General features: G+C 46.0%; 1 protein-coding gene across 13 annotated transcripts in view; it reads left to right on the forward strand.

Moving 5' to 3' along the window:
• The first annotated feature begins 377 nt into the window (after positions 1 to 377).
• Positions 378 to 17,673, forward strand: part of KIF2A (kinesin family member 2A) — a 79,828-nt gene continuing 62,532 nt past the window's right edge. For 4 of the 13 annotated variants that reach the window (XM_051853726.3, XM_051853731.3, XM_051853729.3 and 1 more), the window contains exon 1: positions 378 to 764. In XM_051853726.3, coding sequence (XP_051709686.1) covers positions 701 to 764 — 64 coding nt within the window. In that variant the 5' untranslated portion in view covers positions 378 to 700. Of the gene's footprint in view, positions 765 to 869; positions 916 to 1,355; positions 1,445 to 17,673 lie in introns of those variants that run through there. The other 9 variants (XM_070056742.2, XM_089313223.1, XM_089313225.1 and 6 more) reach the window with 6 other exon arrangements.

Below are 17,673 nucleotides of genomic sequence, written 5' to 3' on the forward strand. Positions count from 1 at the left end.
TGGGCCAGTCGCCCCCGAAGGCCAGACGGCAGATGGCGAAGTGAACCAACAGTGTCAATGGCAGGTCACTTCCCTCGGACCCGCGGGAGGCATGCAAGGAAGCAAGCCGCGCGGCCCTTAATCCATGTCGGCAACAGCGCCGAAAAACAATCAGAGGACCACAGGCCGGCCGCTTCCCGCGTCTTCCAGGCCGCGCGCCGAAATCAAACGCGACGCCAGCTCGTCGGGGGCCGGGCCGCGCGCGCTCCGCCGCCTCCGCTGGCCCAGCCGCAGCCGCCGCCCGCCGGCCCGCCGCGGAGCTGGGCGGGGCCGCCTCGAGGCCACCGGCGAAGGCGGGTCCAGCGGGGAGACGCCGGAGACGCGCTCTGCGCAGGCGCGCGGCGCCCCGCCTCCCCAGCGTCGGCTCCCGGCCGGGCGGCGCGGGCCCTCCCACTCTCCCCCGCGCCGCCTCGCGGCCCCGGCCCTCGATTCACCCCGCAGCCCCGGCGCGCGCGCGTCCTCCCGCCGGCCTGCAGGCCCGGGGCCTCCGCCTGCTTCCCCGCCGCTGCCCCTCGCGGCCCCGCTCGCGTCCACGCTGTCGCCCGGGCCGGCGCGGCCGCGGGCAACCGCTCCCCCTCCCACACCCACCCCGCCCCCTCCCCGCCTTTTCCGCCCTCCCGTCCCCCTCCCGCGGCCCGCCGCTTCTGCTCCAGATGAGGTGATGGCAGCGGCCAACTTCGGCAAGATCCAGATCGGGATTTACGTGGAGATCAAGCGGAGCGATGGTGAGCCGCGCCGCCGGCCCCACTGGCCGGGCCCCGCATTCGCGTGTGCGCGGAGGGGACGCGGGCGCCGGCCGCCTCATTGATTGCGCCGCCGGGCTGTGGGGGCGGGAAGGCGGCGGCCGCGGCGCTTTTGTGTGCGGCGTGTGTGCGGGTGAGGCCGGCGTGGGGTCCGCCCGGGCGCCGCTGCAGTGCGGGGGGCCGGGCCGCAGGGGAGGCGGCCGGGGGGTCGCGGGCCGAGGGGGCCTGTGGGGGCCCGGGGCGGCCGCCCCTCGTTGCTCGCAGGACCTCCATCCTCCCCTGGGTGGGGGGACAGCCAGCCCGGGAGGGAGCGGGCTTCGTTGGGGATGAGCCCGCCTCGCGCTGCGCCCCGGCCTCTGGGTTTCACCTGGCGGGGTGGGTGGGGGTCGGGGTGGGGGGCGTGCAGAGCGGGGGATTCGGGATTCCAGGGCTTAGGGAGCCGACCACCGGTGAGAGGCCGAGCGCCGGCGAGGGCCAATCCGGTTGGTCTACACTGGCGTCTGGTTGTCAGGCCTCCTCGCCTTTGGCGATCGAGCACGCTTTTTTTTTTTTTTTTTTTCTTTTTTTTTTTAGCTCGAGTCTTCCTTGGGAGAGGGATGGAGGGAATGTCGCGCTTGGCCATGAAGCAGGGTGGGGAGAAGTCGCGGCCGAGCCGCTCCGAGGTGACGGGGGAGGATGGACACGGTCAAGGCGCCGCGCGACCGGGCGGTGGGGGTGGGCGGCCGGATGTTGATGTTTTCGCACCCTCGGGAGAGGTGACTGAGAGAAGTGCGGGCGAGGCGCAGGCACGAGCCTAGGTCGTCCCCCCCACCCCACCCCTTCTTCCTTTTTACAGCCGTAGGCTCCGGTATCTTTCGTGTTGCTTCCTCTGGGGGAAGATGTTTTATGTCACTCGCTTGGGGTGTGGAGAGAGGCACGCCAGCCAGATCTGCACATCACTGATGTTGTAATGAGAAAATGCGCAGAGGGAGATTTTTCCCTTTCAGTAACAAGAGATGTGTAGTATCTAGACTCATGCGTATTCTTGACCCCCGTCCTTTTCACTCCCGTTCCTTTTATTTAGGGCTTATTTGTTGTCCTTTAGCTCAGTAGTAATGTTGCTGTCACTTACGCACCCTCTCAGTTTTACCTACTTTGACCGAGTTTCGTGAAACCACCCTGATTTTTCATGTTGTCTCTGTGACATATTGGAAGACCCTAGTAGACTTTTTTTCCCCTTATATGTGAGTATGTGAGGTCACTTGTGGTACCAGCTGGAAGCAGCATTGTCCTATATGTGAAAAAAGTCGTAACTATTTGGAGGCTTAGAAGTTAACAGTAACACTAGTGGAAGAGAGAGCTCTCCAGTACTTGGGTTGGGATTTCTTTTTTTTTTTTTTTTTCCTCTTCAAATTGCTGCCAGCTCTCTTTCATCTTTAGGTGAATTCTCTGTATACTAACAAAAGTAGGATTTGTATATTTTTAAAATCTTAGGTCCAAAAGACATGATTTTACATTCTTGAAAACGTTTAACTGATAGGTGTTAACTATAAAATTTTGTCAGATTTAGTATGTGACATTCAAGAGGTTTCTATGTTTTAATTTTTCCTGGACATGAACCAGTTTTGTTTTTTTTGGGGGGGAGGTGTCTAGGATGTAGTTTATAATACTCTTTCAGCCTTCACCTGCAAGAGCTCTGTGTTCTTGTATAAGTGACAGTAGCTTAGATCCGTGTTTAGAAAGCAGAGTCTCGTGAGAAATAATGGACATCACTGTAGTGTATATTACCCTAAGATACAGAGTGTAAACACTGATGTGCCTTGGGTGCCTGATGAGTCGGTGGAAGGCACACAGTAGGTGGAAGACTGGAAAAGGAGGAAATGATCATTCGCTTGGATGGCGGTGTTTCACAGAAGAAACAGCTAGGAGACTCCCCCCAGCCTTTCCGTTTTTCACTTTTAAAGAAGCTGTTTTACTTCCTCCCACTTCTGTAACAGATCTGTGTTGGATAAAATACTGGTGATTATTGTAACAAAAGTAAGCTTCCTGGTTAGATGAACACTGGTGAAGTATTTGAGACAATGAAAATCACGCAAGTGAAGGACTGTTGGTAACCGGTGACGATGTTTGCTTTCCTGTTGGTGGTGATCCTTGTCTGTTCCAGACCACGCTTTTCCCATCAGTAGTGCTCGCTTATCAATAAAATATATTCTAAGGGCAAACAGGTAAACCAAAATGAGGTTGTTCCTGTCTTTCAAGATCCTGTTAAAAAAAGGAAAAGCTGATAAATCTTCACTGATTACTAAAACCAGATGGCCTGTTAGCCTCTGAATTCCTAAGTCATTCTGTATCATTCATGAGACAGCATATTTCCTTAAGTTAATATTTGGATACATAATTCTTAGTGTTATGCTTTCAAGCTATCCTGGGGCAAGAGGTGGTATAGGGAATGCAATGGAAGGGTGTCCAGCTATCCACACCCACTTCAACCAGAGCCACGATATTACAAGATTATAATAGTTAGCTAATAGATTCTTTAAAAACCTCAATTAATTTATCGTTATCATTTCCCCAAAGTGCCTAGCAGAGTTCTTTATATGTAGTTTTTTTTTTTTTCTTTTGAAGTTTGTTTGAAAGATATAGTTACGGAGGGAGAGACAGAAATATCTTCCATCTGCTGGTTCACTCCCCAAATGGCCACAACGGCCAGAGCTGGGCCCATCCGGAGCCAGAATCCAGGAGCTTCTTCCGAGTCTCCCATGAAGGTGCAGGGGCCCAAGCACCTGGGCTGTCTTCTACTACTTTCCCAGGCTATAACAGAGAGCCGACCAGAAGAGCAGTTGGGATATGAACTGGTGCTCATATTGGATGCAGGCATCACAGGCAGAGTCTTAGTCTACACACCACTACTACTCTGCATGTAGGTTTTTTTTTTTTTTTTTTACATTAATTTATTTGAGAGGCAGAATTACAGACAGAGGGAGGGAAAGACAGAGAGGTCTTACATCCACTGGTTTACTCCCTAGATGGCCACAACAGCTGAGGCTGGGCCATTCTGAAGCCAGGAGCTTCTTCCCTGTCTCCCATGTGGGTGCAGGGGCCCAAGCACTTGGACCATCTTCCGCTGCTTTCCCAGGCCATTAGCAGGGAGCTGGATTGGAAGGGGAGCAGCTGGGCCTCAAACTGGTGCCCATATAGGATGCCAGGACCATAGGCAGAGGCTTAACTTGCTACACCACAGCACTGGCCCCTGCATGTAGTTTTTAAGTGAATCTTTCTCCATTACTGGGTTTTTGGTTTCCTTCCCTCCCTCCCTCCCTCCCTCCCTCCCTCCCTCCCTCCCTCTCTCGTTTAAGATTTATTTATTAGAAAGGCAGAGTTACAGAGAGGAGAGAGAGAGGGAGAGGTCTCCCATCTTCTGGCTCCCCAAATGGCCACAGTGGCCAGGGCTGGGCCATGCTGAATCCAGGAGTTCATCTGGGTCTCCCATGTGGGTGCAGGGGCCCAAACACTTGGGCCATCTTCCGCTTCTTTCCCAGGCACATTAGCAGGGAACTGGATCGGAAGTGAAGCAGCCAAGACTTGAAGCAGTGCCCATATGGGATGTTGTCATTGCAAATGGTGACTTGACCCTCTGCGCCACAGTGCCAGCCCGTTTTTGGTCTTCAAACATTATTTTCATTAACCGTTGCATAGGAATTTTACCAGGAAGTGAGGTCCCTCTGTCTATTAATGTCTATCAAGAACTATGAGAGTAAGGGAGGAATTCTCTGTTATTTTGGACCTTTATACAGCTTTCTATAGCCTGATCAAGATGTAGAAAATGACTTCCTGCCCTTGGAAAAGGCACCAGAGAGTAGTATTAGAGAGACTTACTGGAATGTTCACTAGTGAAAAGTGATACGGTATTTGGGTCTCAAAACCCAAAATTGTAGGAGGAAAATATTGTTTCTCAAAGTTGATAAAATGGGTGTCTTCATTAAAGTTCTGAAATCCAGAGGAAACCAAATTTGAATTTACTCATCAGGAATCTTGCAACTTAGGGCCGGCAGTTTTTAGAAAATATTTTTAAATGACCTAACCCTTATACATTTTGACACTTTATTCTGCTAGTTTACCTTTACATGTCATTTATATAGCTTTTGAAAAATAGTCTGAACTTAGGTAATAAAAATGAGTCACATAATAATACAGTTGTTCTTTAGTTAGAAGTATGTGATTGATTATGGGGGTAGGATGGAATGGGGAATTTGTGGATTAATAATTTCCTTTTGTGGGGCAGGCACTGTAGCATAGTGGGTAAAGCTGCTGCCTGCAGTGCCGGCATTCAATATGGGTGCCGGTTCAAGTCCTGGCTGCTCCACTTCCAATCCAGCTCTCTGCTATGGCCTGGGAAAGTAGTAGAAGATGGCCCAAGTCCATGGGCCCCTGCACCTGCATGGGAGACCTGGAAGAAGCTCCTGGCTCCTGGCTTCGGATCAGCACAGCTCCAGCCATTGCGGCCAATTGGGGAGTGAATCAGCAGATGGAAAACAACCTTTCTGTCTCTCTGCCTCTCCTTCTCTATGTAACTCTGACTTCCAAAAAAATAAATAAATCTTTAAAAAAATTTTTTCCTTTTGTATGGTGACTAGAACAATAGTGATTCCATATGTGTATTGGTTAGGTCTTCATAGTTTTCCAAGTGCTGCAGACATGTTGAATTCTCACAGAAAGCCTGTGAGGTGGGCAATACTAGTAGGAATGTGGCAGATATCATTATTTTACAGGAGAAGAATTTGACGTTCGATTGCTTGCCAAGATCATATTATTAATAAATGATAAAACCGGGACCAGTGCTGTGGCGCAGAGAGTTAACACCTGGCCTGAAGCGCCAGCATCCCATATGGGCGCTGGTTCGAGACCCAGCTGCTCCACTTGCAATCTAGCTCTCTGCTATGGCCTGGGATAGCAGTAGAAGATGGCCCAAGTCTTGGGCCCCTGCACCTGTGTGGGAGACCCAGAAGGAGCTCCTGGCTCCTGGCTTCGGATTGGCACAGCTCTGACTGTTGCAGCAACTGGGGAGTGAACATCGGCTGGAAGACCTCTCTCTTTCTCTCTCTCTCTTTCTCTCTCTCTCTTTCTCTCTCTCTCTCTTTCTCTCTCTCTCTGCCTCTCCTCTCTGTGTAACTCTGGCTTTTAAATAAATAAATAAATCTTTAAAAAAAAATGATAAAACCAGGCCTAAGCCTAGATCCATTCATTCCTACTTCTCTGAATAATGGCAAATGGTTGCAGATGGTGGTAGGAAGTTGTGTACCTCGTGTATTTTCTTTTTTCTTTTTTTTTTTAAAGATTTATTTATTTGAAGGGCAAGCCACAGGGAGAGAGAAATAAGAGATTTTCCATTTACTACCGAAATGACCGCAACAGCCAGGTTGGAGCCTGGCCAAAGCCAGTAGCCGGAAGCACTATCCTAGTCTACCACATGGGTGGCAGAAGCCAAGTACTTGGGCCGTCTTCCTCTGGCTTCTAAGGTGCATTAGCAAGAAGCTGGTTCCAAAGTGAAGCAGCTAGGTGTCCTGGCACTTGGATTAATTTTTTCTTTCCTTTTTAAATTTTAAGATTTATTTATTTTATTTGAAAGTTAGAGTTACACAGAGAGAGGAGGAGAGGCAGAGAGAGGTCTTCCATCTGCTGGTTCACTCCCCAGTTGACTGCAACAATTGGAGCTACACTGATCCGAAGCCAGGAGCCAGGAGATTCTTCCAAGTTTCCCACGTGGGTGCAGGAACTCAAGGACTTGGGCCATCTTCTACCGCTTTCCCAGGCCATAGCAGAGATCTGGATTGGAAGTGGAGCAGCTGGGACTCGAACCAGCACCCATATGGGATGCCAGCACTGCAGGCAGCGGCTTTACCCGCTACGCATAGTGATGTCCTCCCCCCCCCCCCTTTTTGAGACATACAAGTCCCTGTAGTAAAATTCTTTGCACCACCACCAAAGAGGCTCATTTAAAAAACCTACAGTTAATAATATAGGTTAAATTGACCAAATTGTTGAGATCAGATTAAATTCTGATATTTTATCAATCATAAACATCAAAATTCAGTAATCTTGGCGTAGCATTTGAGAAACCACTTGGGCCATCAGGTTTGTAGCACAGTGGGTTAAGTTGCTACTAGCATCCCATATGAGCATTGCTTCTAGTCCTGGCTGCTCCACTTCTGATCCAGCTGCCTGATAATGCACCTGGGAAAGCAGCAAATGATAATTCTGGTACTTGGGTCCCTGCTACCCATGTGGGAGACCCAGATGGAATTTATGCTCCTGACTTCAGCCTGGCCCAGCCCTGGCTATTGTGGCCATTTTGGAAGTCAACCAGCAGATGGAAGATATATCTTTACTTCTCCCTTGCCTCTGCCTCTCTTTCTGTAACTTTGCCTTTCAAATAAGTAAATCCTTTTTTTTTTTTTTTTTAAAGATGCCACTTGGGACATTTGGTCACCCCATATCAATTAGTGTCTGAGTTCAAGTCCTAGTTCCACTTCTGATCCATCTTCTGCTATATACTCCTGGGAGGCAGCAAGTCTTGGCTCAAGTGGTTGGGTCCCTGCTACCCACCTGAGGGCTTCAGCCTAGTCCAGCCCCAGCTGTTACAGGCATTTGGGGAGTGAGCCGGCAGATGGAGGATAACTCTGTCTCTCTGCCTTTCAAGTTTAAATAAATAAATAAAATAAATAAGAAAAAATTCAGCATTCTGTTTGCTTGTTTGTTTATTTCTAAGGTTTTCAAGTTCTTTTTAATAGTCACTCACTTGTTGCTTTCAGTAATACCAAAGAAAGCCAGAAATCTGTCTTCATTGCCTAACCTCTTGATTCTTATGACAGAAATTTTGGAACTTTGTGGAGAACTGTGTCAGCTTGTTCTTTGTGTTGTAAAGGAAGATGCTAGATAAAATAGCAACGAGCCAGTTAACCCTAGGGAAAGAGGTATGAGTAAGAAATCCAGAGCAGAATGGGGATGCAAACCTGTTTATTCTAGTCAAAGTATTTCATTAATCATTTGCAGGCTTACTTTTTGTTTTTAAAGATTTGTTATTTATTTGAAAGGCAGAGTTAGAGAGGGAGGGAGATCGTCCATCCACTGGTTCACTCCCCAAGTGGCTGCAGCAGCTGGGGTTGGGCCAGAAGCCACGAACTCCATCCTAGTCTCCCATGTGGGTTCAGGGACCCAAGCACTTTGGCAGTCCTTCACTGCTTTCCCAGGCACATAAGCAGGGAGCCGGATCGGACGGAAGTAGAGCAGCTGGGACCCGAAGTGGCACCCATGTGGGATGCCAACATTGCAAGTGGCGTTTTTTTTTTTTTTTTAAAGATTTATTTATTTATTTATTTATTTGAAAGCCAGAGATACACAGAGAAGAGAGGCAGAGAGAGAGAGAGAGAAGTTTTCCATCTGCTGGTTCACTCCCCAACTGGCCGCAACGGCCAGAGCTGCGCCGATCTGAAACCAAGAGCCAGGAGCTTCTTCTGGGTCTCCCACATGGCTGCAGGGGCCCAAGGCCTTGGGCCGTCTTCTACTACTTTCCCAGGCCATAGCAGAGAGCTGGATTGGAAGTGGAGCAGCCGGATCTCGAACCAGCGCCCATATGGGATGCCAGCACTTCAGGCCAGGGTGTAAACCTGCTGTTCCACAGTGCTGACCCCTAGGCTTACTTCTTGGATTCAGCTACTCACTTTGATTTTTATAACCTCTGTTCCATAACTTAAAATAATTTTTAAGGTACTTATTTTGAGGTCATCATTCTTAGGTTCAGAATATACATAACTCTTAAGCCCTGCCAGTCCAGTTTTAGAGCAATTACCAGTTAGATTGCCCTTCTATCACATGTCAACTCTTTTAGCTAATGTGATGGTAATATTATACAGAATGAGCATCCCTTATCCAAAATTCTGAAATCTGAATTGATCCAATATCCAAAACATGAGTGCTAACTTGATGACACTCGTGAAGGAATTCTATCCCTGGCTTCAAGTGAAAAGTCTCAGTCAAAATGCAAGTGCATTAAGAATATTATGTAAAATTACCTGTGGACTGTGTTCATAAAGTATTTAGGAAGCATGAGTGAATTTTGTATTTATATTTGGGTATGAATTTTGAGTCTCATCTCCAAGCTGTCTCATTGTGTATATGCAAATACTCTAAAGTCTTTAGGGGGGAGTATTGGAAATTCTTCTGGTTCCAAGCATTTCAGATAAGGGATACTCCTCTTGTAAGTAGAAATAGACATTAGAATTTCACCATATTAAATATTTAAGTACTTGATTACACATAGTTGCTATTCCAGGCATAGCATTCAAGTTAATTTAGGCAACTAAGTAAATCCGAATTCATGGTCATTCAGATCCTGCATGATGGAAACTTAATACATGAAATGTAATATCACCCTATTAGCATTTTGTTACTGTTTCCCAAAAGTGAAATGAAGGAGGAAGTGTCTTTTTTTTCTTTATTTTTAAAATTTTTTTAGAATTTTGTTCTGGCAATATCTCACTTTTGAGCGCCAATTTCTTTTTCTTTTGTTTTTCTTTTTCCGTTTTTTTTTTTTTTCCTTTAAGATTTATTTATTTATTTATTTGAAAGGCAGAGAGAGCATTCTTCCATCCACTGGTTCAATTCCCTATGCCCACAAACATCCGGAGCTGGGCCAATCTGGAGCCAGGAGCCAGGAACCTCTTCCGGGTTCCTATGTGTACCTGGGCCATTTTCCACTGCTTTCCCAGGCTGTAGCTGGATTGGAAGTGGAGCCGCCGGTACATGAACCGGCATCTATATGGGATGCCAGCACTGAAGGCGTCAGCTTACCTGTTAAACCACAGCGGTGGCCCCCTTTTTATGTTTTTTAATTAATTTATTTATTTTGAAAGAGTTACAGAGGGGGAGCTGGCATCCCATATCGATCGGATGGTTAGAGGTCTGACTACTCTGCTTCTGATCTAGCTTCCTGACTTTGGCCTGGTCTAGCCCAGTCCCTAACTGTTATGGGTATTTAGGGAGTGAACCAGTGGATGGATGTTCTGTTCTCTCCCTGTGTCACTCTGCCTTTTGAATAAATAAATACATCTTGAAACAAAAAGACACCTGCCTCCCACATAAGAGCACTTTTTCATTAGTCAGCTCTGGCTCCTGACTCTAGCCTATTGCTGATGTGGACCATGGGCAGTGATGGCTTAAGTAATTGGGTTCCTCCCACCTACATGGGAGACATAAATTGAGTTCTTTGCTCCTGACTTTGACCTGGTTTGGTTCTTGGAGGCATTTGGGGAGTAAATCAACAGATGCGCAAGTTCTCTCCCTCTCTCTTCCAGTCTGTTTTATGTTCCATCTCTGTGTCTGCCACTCAAATAAATGGGTGAAAAAAAAAACATACTTTTTTTTTAAACCAAACCTTTTCTTTCTCTTTTTTGGCACTACCTATTTTCCTCATTACTCTTTGTAATAAAATTGTGGTTCAGATGGTTATTTCCTAGAGTGTGGGATGTTTTGGAATACAGACCTTAAGTAATTGTGGATATCAAAGTTATGTGGCCTCATTTCTCTTCTTATTGCAGACTTCATTAAATACACTTTTTTTCTTTAAGATTTATTTATTTATTTGAAAGTCAGAGTTACACAGAGAGAGGGAGAGGCAGAAAGAGGAGAGGTCTTCCATCTGCTGGTTCACTCCCCAGTTGGCCGCAGCAGCCGAAGCTGCACCAATCTGCAGCCAGGAGCCAGGAGCTTCTTCCAGGTCTCCACATGAGTGCAGGAGCCCAAGGACTTGGGTCATCTTCTGCTGCTTTCCCAGGCTGTAACAGAGAGCTGGATTGGAAGTGGAGCAGCCAGGTCTTACTGGCACCCATATGGGATGCCGGCACTGCAGGCGTCAGCTTTATCTGCTATGCCACAGTGCCCGCCCCTAAATACACTTTTATTAGCAGCCTGTTATAATATATACCTGGCATTCTTACAGGTGCTAAGGTACCAAAAAGAATAAGGCAAAAATAGTTATGGGTTTCAAATAAGTGAATGATTCATTTATAATGTGATTAGTACCGATAGAAACTTAGACCTAAAGTTATGGTCCCCTGGATGGAAAATATATGTCATACATGCTGTCCCTCTTGCCTCTTACTGTGACCAACATCTATTATCCCTTGTGCTGTGCTTTCCTGACGGATTCCTAATACACTATTATCAGTGCTGATAGCTCATGCCAGTGAATTGAAATTGGTATCATTTTTCATTACTGACTTTTCTTTTCTGCAGTAATTTTACTAGCTTCATTGTTTTTATTGTGCTTATTATATTTTTTGAAAAACAGCAATTCTGAATAGTGCAAGAAGAAAATCCCAGTTCTATACCCGCAGGTACCCCACTTTGAATGATATTTTACCGGGCAACTCTCCAGGCAATGTATTGTTGGCCTATTTCGTATTCTCTAATACCCATTTGATAATTTGTGGCCACAGTTAAAATATATAAAGGAATAAGATTTGTTCAGTTTTAAGTTTCTGGCAGATCAACCCTTGACAACAGAGTTCTCTCTATGTAACTTACAAATATGGAGACCAAGGAAGTGACATGAAAGCAGAGCTACTCTACCAGTTAGTGGTACTGATGTGTAATTTGGGACTAACCTCTCTATAGTATAGCCAAGGGACTGTAAGACGCAGGTGCCCTGGGGTTGGCATTGTGGCACAGCAGGTTAAACATGATGCTGGTATCTCAAATGAGCGCCTGTTAAAGTCCTAACAGCTCCACTTCTGATCCAGCTCCCTTCTAATGGCCTGGGAAAAGCATCAGAAGGTGGCCCAGGTGTTTGGGCCCCTGCCACCCACTTGGGAAACTGAGATGGCGTTCCAAGCTTCTGGCTTTAGCCTCACCAAGCCCTTGCAGTTGTGGCCAGAGTATCAGGTGCCTCCTAGGCTTTTACTTCCAAAGATTTTATTTTCAGGTACTTACAGGTTTTGGCATTAACTTGTACCAAATTTTACCTGTACAAACATTTTAAAAGGAAAGAAAGGCACATCAGGAGGGGAGCATACTTGTGATATTTGCTATGTGTCTGCGCTGTTCTATGAGTGGCCCTTTTAATCATAACTCTTGGCCAGCAGCTACCTAGTCATCCTCACTCAGATAGCCTGTTTCTTGCGTGTTGCCACGTTAATTGTTTCATTAAAAGTCTATCCAGGTATTAGTCCCATACCTGAAGAGAAGTAACATTTTTGCCTTTAGTAAGCCAGTTGCTTTGCTAAATGTGTAGTATCTTTTTTTGGTTTTCATGACAGCCCTATAAGGTAGAACCATTTTATAGAAGAGGAGCCTTATGCTCAGATCATACAACTATACTGGAAGGTGTTCAAGATTTATGAAGGCTATTTCATTTACTTAGCTTATATGCACGGGTCAAGACTGTGGCTAGGGGCTAGCGCTGTGGTGTAGTGGATAAGTCTGCCGCCTGCAGTGTCAGCATCCCATGTGGGCACTGATTTGAGTCCTGGCTGCTCTTCTTCCAATCCAGCTCTCTGCTATGGCCTGGGAAAGCAGTAGAGGATGGCCCAAGTCCTTGGGCCCCTGCACCCACGTGGGAGACCCTGGCTCCTGGCTTCATGGCCATCTGGGGAGTGAACCAGTGGATGGAAGACCCCCCTTCCCTTCTCTCTGTGTAACTCTGACTTTCAAATAAATAAATAAATCTTTTTTTTTTAAAAAAGACTGTGGCTGAATGTATTTTAGGGATGTGATATGGATATATTCAGAGTACACAGTATTTTATTTTAAAATGCCTCACACACTGGTGAAACCTAACTTCACAGACACACACTGGTTATAATGTTATAATATGTAATAACATTGTATATCTAAGGTTGTGATCCATTATTTTAGGAAAAAAAACCAGCATGTCCTAGTGAAACATTGTGGTAAGACTTACTGGAGACTGAAGTTTAAGTGAGGGGAGGAAGATGAACAGTAGATTGCCTTGAGGAGAAGGAGTTGTTCCAGGCCTGTGGCACAACATGTGAGATTCCTAAGCTGGAAGTTGAGGGCTGTCAGGTAAAGGGCATTTAAAATAGATAGGCATTGGGTGCACCTACAAGACACCCCCTGGGCAGCCCATATCAGAATGCTAGTATGTGCCCTGTGGGGCAGCAGCTGGTGACTCTCAAGTAGTTGGATCCCTGCTACCCATGTGGAAGACCTGGGTTGAGTTCCATGCTCTTTGTTGACGTTAGCCTGGCTCATCCCTGGCTGGTACAGGCATTTAGGGAATGAACCAGCTATTAGAATATCTCTGTGTGTGTCTGTCTCTCTTTTGCACTGCCTTTCAAATAAAAACAAACAAAACTTTTTTAAAAACATGAAGATGGGAGGGTAATAGATGAGGAAGGAGGGGTAATCTGGGACACCTTACTAAATGCTTGGAAACAAAGGTAAGGATCTTGGAATTAATTTCTAGGACACTTGGAAACTGCTGTTGGACTTAAGAGCAGTAATTGGAGTTAGCCAGTGATTAGTGATAGATTAGACTTGAGGGATAGTAGTACTCAGAATGAGAGCTGAAGTGGATAAGATTGCATCAGTCTAGGGGAGTTAGCAGTGGTTAAGAAACAGATGAGATGCAGAGCGCATTGCAGAAAGAATGGATGTTATACAGCAGGTGTACTAATTGTGTCAAATAAAGGACAAGTGAGTGGAAAGGAATGGACTTCACATTTGGAGAGCCTGAGTCTAGGTTGTAAAATCTCTTCAGTTCTGTTTAATCAGGTTAATCCTATTCATGAACACAGGGTAGAGAACCTGAGAGCCTGTATACAGTGTAATGTCAAAGAGAGCATCCAGTTCTGGCAACTTACAGTTTTTGCCACCAGTGTCTTGAAATTAAGTGAATTGAAGGTATGAGTCCCTTTCAACAAATATTTATAAGCTGTGGGAATGTACTTAGGCTATAAGTAACTACTCTGCCTTTTTTTTTTCTTTCTTTCTTTTTTTGACAGGCAGAGTTTAGACAGTGAGAGAGAGAGAGAGAAAGGTCTTCCTTTTTCCGTTGGTTCACCCGCCAAGTGGCTGCTACGGCCAGCTCACTGCGCTGATCTGAAACCAGGAGCCAGGTGCTTCCTCCTGGTTTCCCATTGGGGTGCAGGGCCCAAGGACCTGGGCCATCCTCCACTGCACTCCCAGGCCACACCAGAGAGCTGGACTGGAAGAGGAGCAACCGGGACAGAATCCGGTACCCCAACTGGGACTGGAACCCGGGGTGCCGGCGCCACAGGCGGAGGATTAGCCTAGTAAGCCGCGGCTCCGGCCATTACTCTGCCTTCTTAAGACTGAGCCAAGACCATCTCAGAATTCCTAGGATATGATGGGAAGGGAAAACTGAGTATTTAAAGAATTCATTTCTTTAAGGGATGAAGTATTTTTGATTCTTGAAATGCAGCTGCTCCATCCTTAAATTTTTTCTGCTCTTATTTTTGGCCTATTTTTTTCTGTGCTGGTATTTGAGTTCCCTTTTTCATCCTCAAGATTCTGAATGTCATTTCAACGTTTAGAATCTTTCAACTGCTGTTTACAGTTTAGGTCTTAAAAAGGTATAAGTGAGGGGCTAGTTTTGTGGCACAGTGGGTTAAGCTGCCACCAGCAATGTCAACATGTTATATGGGCACTGGTTCATGTCCCAACTGCTCCACTTCCAGTCCAACTCCCTGCTAATGCGCCTGGGAGAGCAGTGGAAGATGTCCAAGTACTTGGGCCTCTGCTACCCATGTGGAAGACCTAAATGGAGGTCCAGGCTCCTGGCTTTGGTCTGGCCCAACTCTGGCTGTCACAGGCATTTTGGGAGTGAACCAGCAGATGGAAGAGCTCTCTTTCTGTCTCTCCCTCCCTCTCTGTCACCAGCCTTTCAAATAAATAAAATGAATCTTAGGGAAAAAAAAAAGTAGGTGAAGGGTGGGCCATTATAGCTTAGTAAGTTAAGCTGCCACTTAGCCATGTGGTAGTGTCAGCTTGCCTGTCTACTCCTTAATTATAATCCAGCTTCCTGCTAATGCGCCTGGGAGGCAATGGATATGGCCAAAAGATTTGGGTCTCTGCCACCCTTGTGGGAGAACCAATAGAGTTCTTGGCTTTGCTTGGCCCAGCCCTGGGTGTAGTGGGCATCTGGGGAGCAGGCCAGCAGATTGAAGGGCTTCCTCTGTCTCTATCTCTGTTATTCTAGCTTTCAAATAAATAATAAATCTTAAAAAAAAAAAAAAAAGGCAAGGGATGAAAAGGCAGAGCTCAGAGGATTTGGGGGACAGTAGAATTATTCTCTGATACTGTTAATACATGTCACACATTTGCCAAAACCCATAGAAGGTGCAAAACCAAGAATGAACCTTACTATAAACTATGTACTTCAGATGCAATAATGTATAGGTTCATCTATTGTAACAGGTGTACCTGGTATAGAATGTCTATACTGTGTGTAAGGTGGGGAATGAGGTATATGAGAAGTCTTTGTACTTTCCATTTCAGAGGATATGAAAACATTAAGTGTTAAAAACCAAAGCTGCTCTGGAAATTAGTGATACGAATAATATTTTAAGAATTTTAAGAATCATATAAATGTGCATAGATTTGATAATTGCACTAAAATAAACATTTAATTCCATTGTCCAATAACTTAATGAGGTACCCTCCTATGTGTGCAATTACAGTAAATTTTTGCTTTTTGTTTTTGCAATACATAGTTTTTTGGCCATTAAAGGAGTCTGAGAATGTGGACAAGAAAAAGTCTTAAATAAGCCATAATGCAATGAGGAGAGTTTAGATGACGTAAGTTTAGGTGTGACAATTTTAGCCCAGTTTCTTTCTTCAGACTCTGGACATACTGAGTTTATGGTTCAAATCCCATGACAGCTATCCAAACAGTTTGTCTAAAAGTTGCATCCTTGAAATCATTTAGGGTTAAATTTAAATAGGGGGTTACCTTTGAGTTTATATGAGTTACATTTTAATTTCTTTTTTTCTTCTTTTAAAGGTTTATTTATTTATTTGAAAGTCAGAGTTACACAGAGAGAGAAGGAGAGGCAGAGAGAGAGAGAGAGGTCTTCCAACTGCTTGTTCACTCCCCAGTTGGCTGCAACGGCTGTAATTGCACTGATCCGAAGCTAGGAGCTTCCTCTGGGATTCCCACGTGGGTGCAGGGGCCCAAGGACTTGGGCCATCCTCTACTGCTTTCCCAGACCATAGCAGAGAGCTGGATTGGAAGTGGAGCAGCTGGTACTTGAACCAGCGCCCATACGGATGCAGCTTTACCTACTACAGCACAGTGCCGGCCCCTTTGGGTTTCTTTTAAGAGCCTTTCCTTTTACAAATATGTAGAACTTGGGGCCTGCGCTGTGGTGCAGTGGGTTAAAGCCCTGGCCTGAAGCGCCAGCATCCCATATGGGTGCCAGTTCTAGTCCCAGCTGCTCCTCTTCCAATCCAGCTCTCTGCTAAGGCCTGGGATAGCAGTAGAAGATGGCCCAAGTCCTTGGGCCCCTGCACCCACATGAGAGACCCGGAAGAAACTCCTGGCTCCTGGCTTTGGATCAGCTCAGCTCCGGCCATCGCAGCCGGAAGTGAACCAGTGGCTGGAAGGCCTCTATCTGTTTCTCCTTCTCTCTGTAACTGTCTTTCAAATAAATAAAACAAATCTTTAAAAAAAAAAAAAAACAAAACAAGTGTGTAGAACTTATTATTTTCCTTCCATCTTTGAGACCTTTCCTAGTTAATCTTTACAGGTGCCTCTTTATCTGTTTTAGTTTAGTGTTCATGTAACCTCAGGATTTGGTCCTAACGCTGTGGTATCTGTAACATAATGTACTATGTGTAAACTGAATGCTTCTCTTAAGCCTACCTTAACTGAAGATGTGTACTGTTTATGCATGTATGGAATACTGGATATGTCCATTTAGATGTCTCATGAACACCTCAAATTCAGTGTGTCCAAAATTGAATCCATCACCCCCTTCCAAATCTACTTTTTCATTATCCCTCATCCCTTTCATTTACCCTTTTGTCCAAGTCAGAAACCTGAGTGCCTTTGTGGTTCTTTATTTATTTTTTTTTAAATTTATTTGACAGGTAGAGTTATAGGCAGTGAGAGAGAGAGAGAAACACAGAGAAAGGTCTTTCTTCTGTTGGTTCACTTCCCAAATGGCTGCTACGGATGGCGCCGTGCCCATCCTAAGCCAGGAGCCGGGTGCTTCCTCCTGGTCTCCCATGCAGGTGCAGGGGCCCAAGCACTTGGGCCATCCTCCGTTGCACTCCCTGGCCACAGCAGAGAGCTGGCCTGGAAGAGGGGCAACCGGGACAGAATCCGGCGCCCCGACCAGGACTAGAACCCGGGGTGCTGGCGCCACAAGGCAGAGGATTAACCAAGTGAGCCACGGCCCCGGCCCCGGTTCTTTATTATCTTAACCTCACATTCTGTTATGAGATATTCTTTAATTTAGTTTTTCAGGTACATCTTCCTACAATATGGAGTATGTTGAAATCCTTACCCTGAGGTTATCTTTGTTACTAGAGTTGAGAATGGGGTAAGGTCACCTGTTTTCTGTGCAGGTCTGCACGTGTAATTGTGCTTGAATTTAGAGAAATCGTAGTAAGCATAGCATAAAACCAAGCACAGAAAGATGCATAGTGGTGGGGGCCTGTGGTGCAGCAGTTAAGTCACATTCCAAATTGGGGGGCTAGTGGCATGCGTCCAGTCCACTTTCTATTCAGCTTCTTGCTAATAGAAAGGTGGCAGATGATGACTCAGTTCCTTGGGTCTATGCCACCATGTGAAAGACCCAAACTGAGTTCAGTTCCTGGGATCTTGGCTTTGGCCTAGCCCATCCCTGACTGTTAGAATATTTGAGGAGTG

Source organism: Oryctolagus cuniculus, chromosome 14 (genome assembly GCF_051225735.1).
Source record: "Oryctolagus cuniculus isolate XC-2025 breed Fujian yellow rabbit chromosome 14, ASM5122573v1, whole genome shotgun sequence".
Lineage (NCBI taxonomy): Eukaryota > Metazoa > Chordata > Mammalia > Lagomorpha > Leporidae > Oryctolagus > Oryctolagus cuniculus.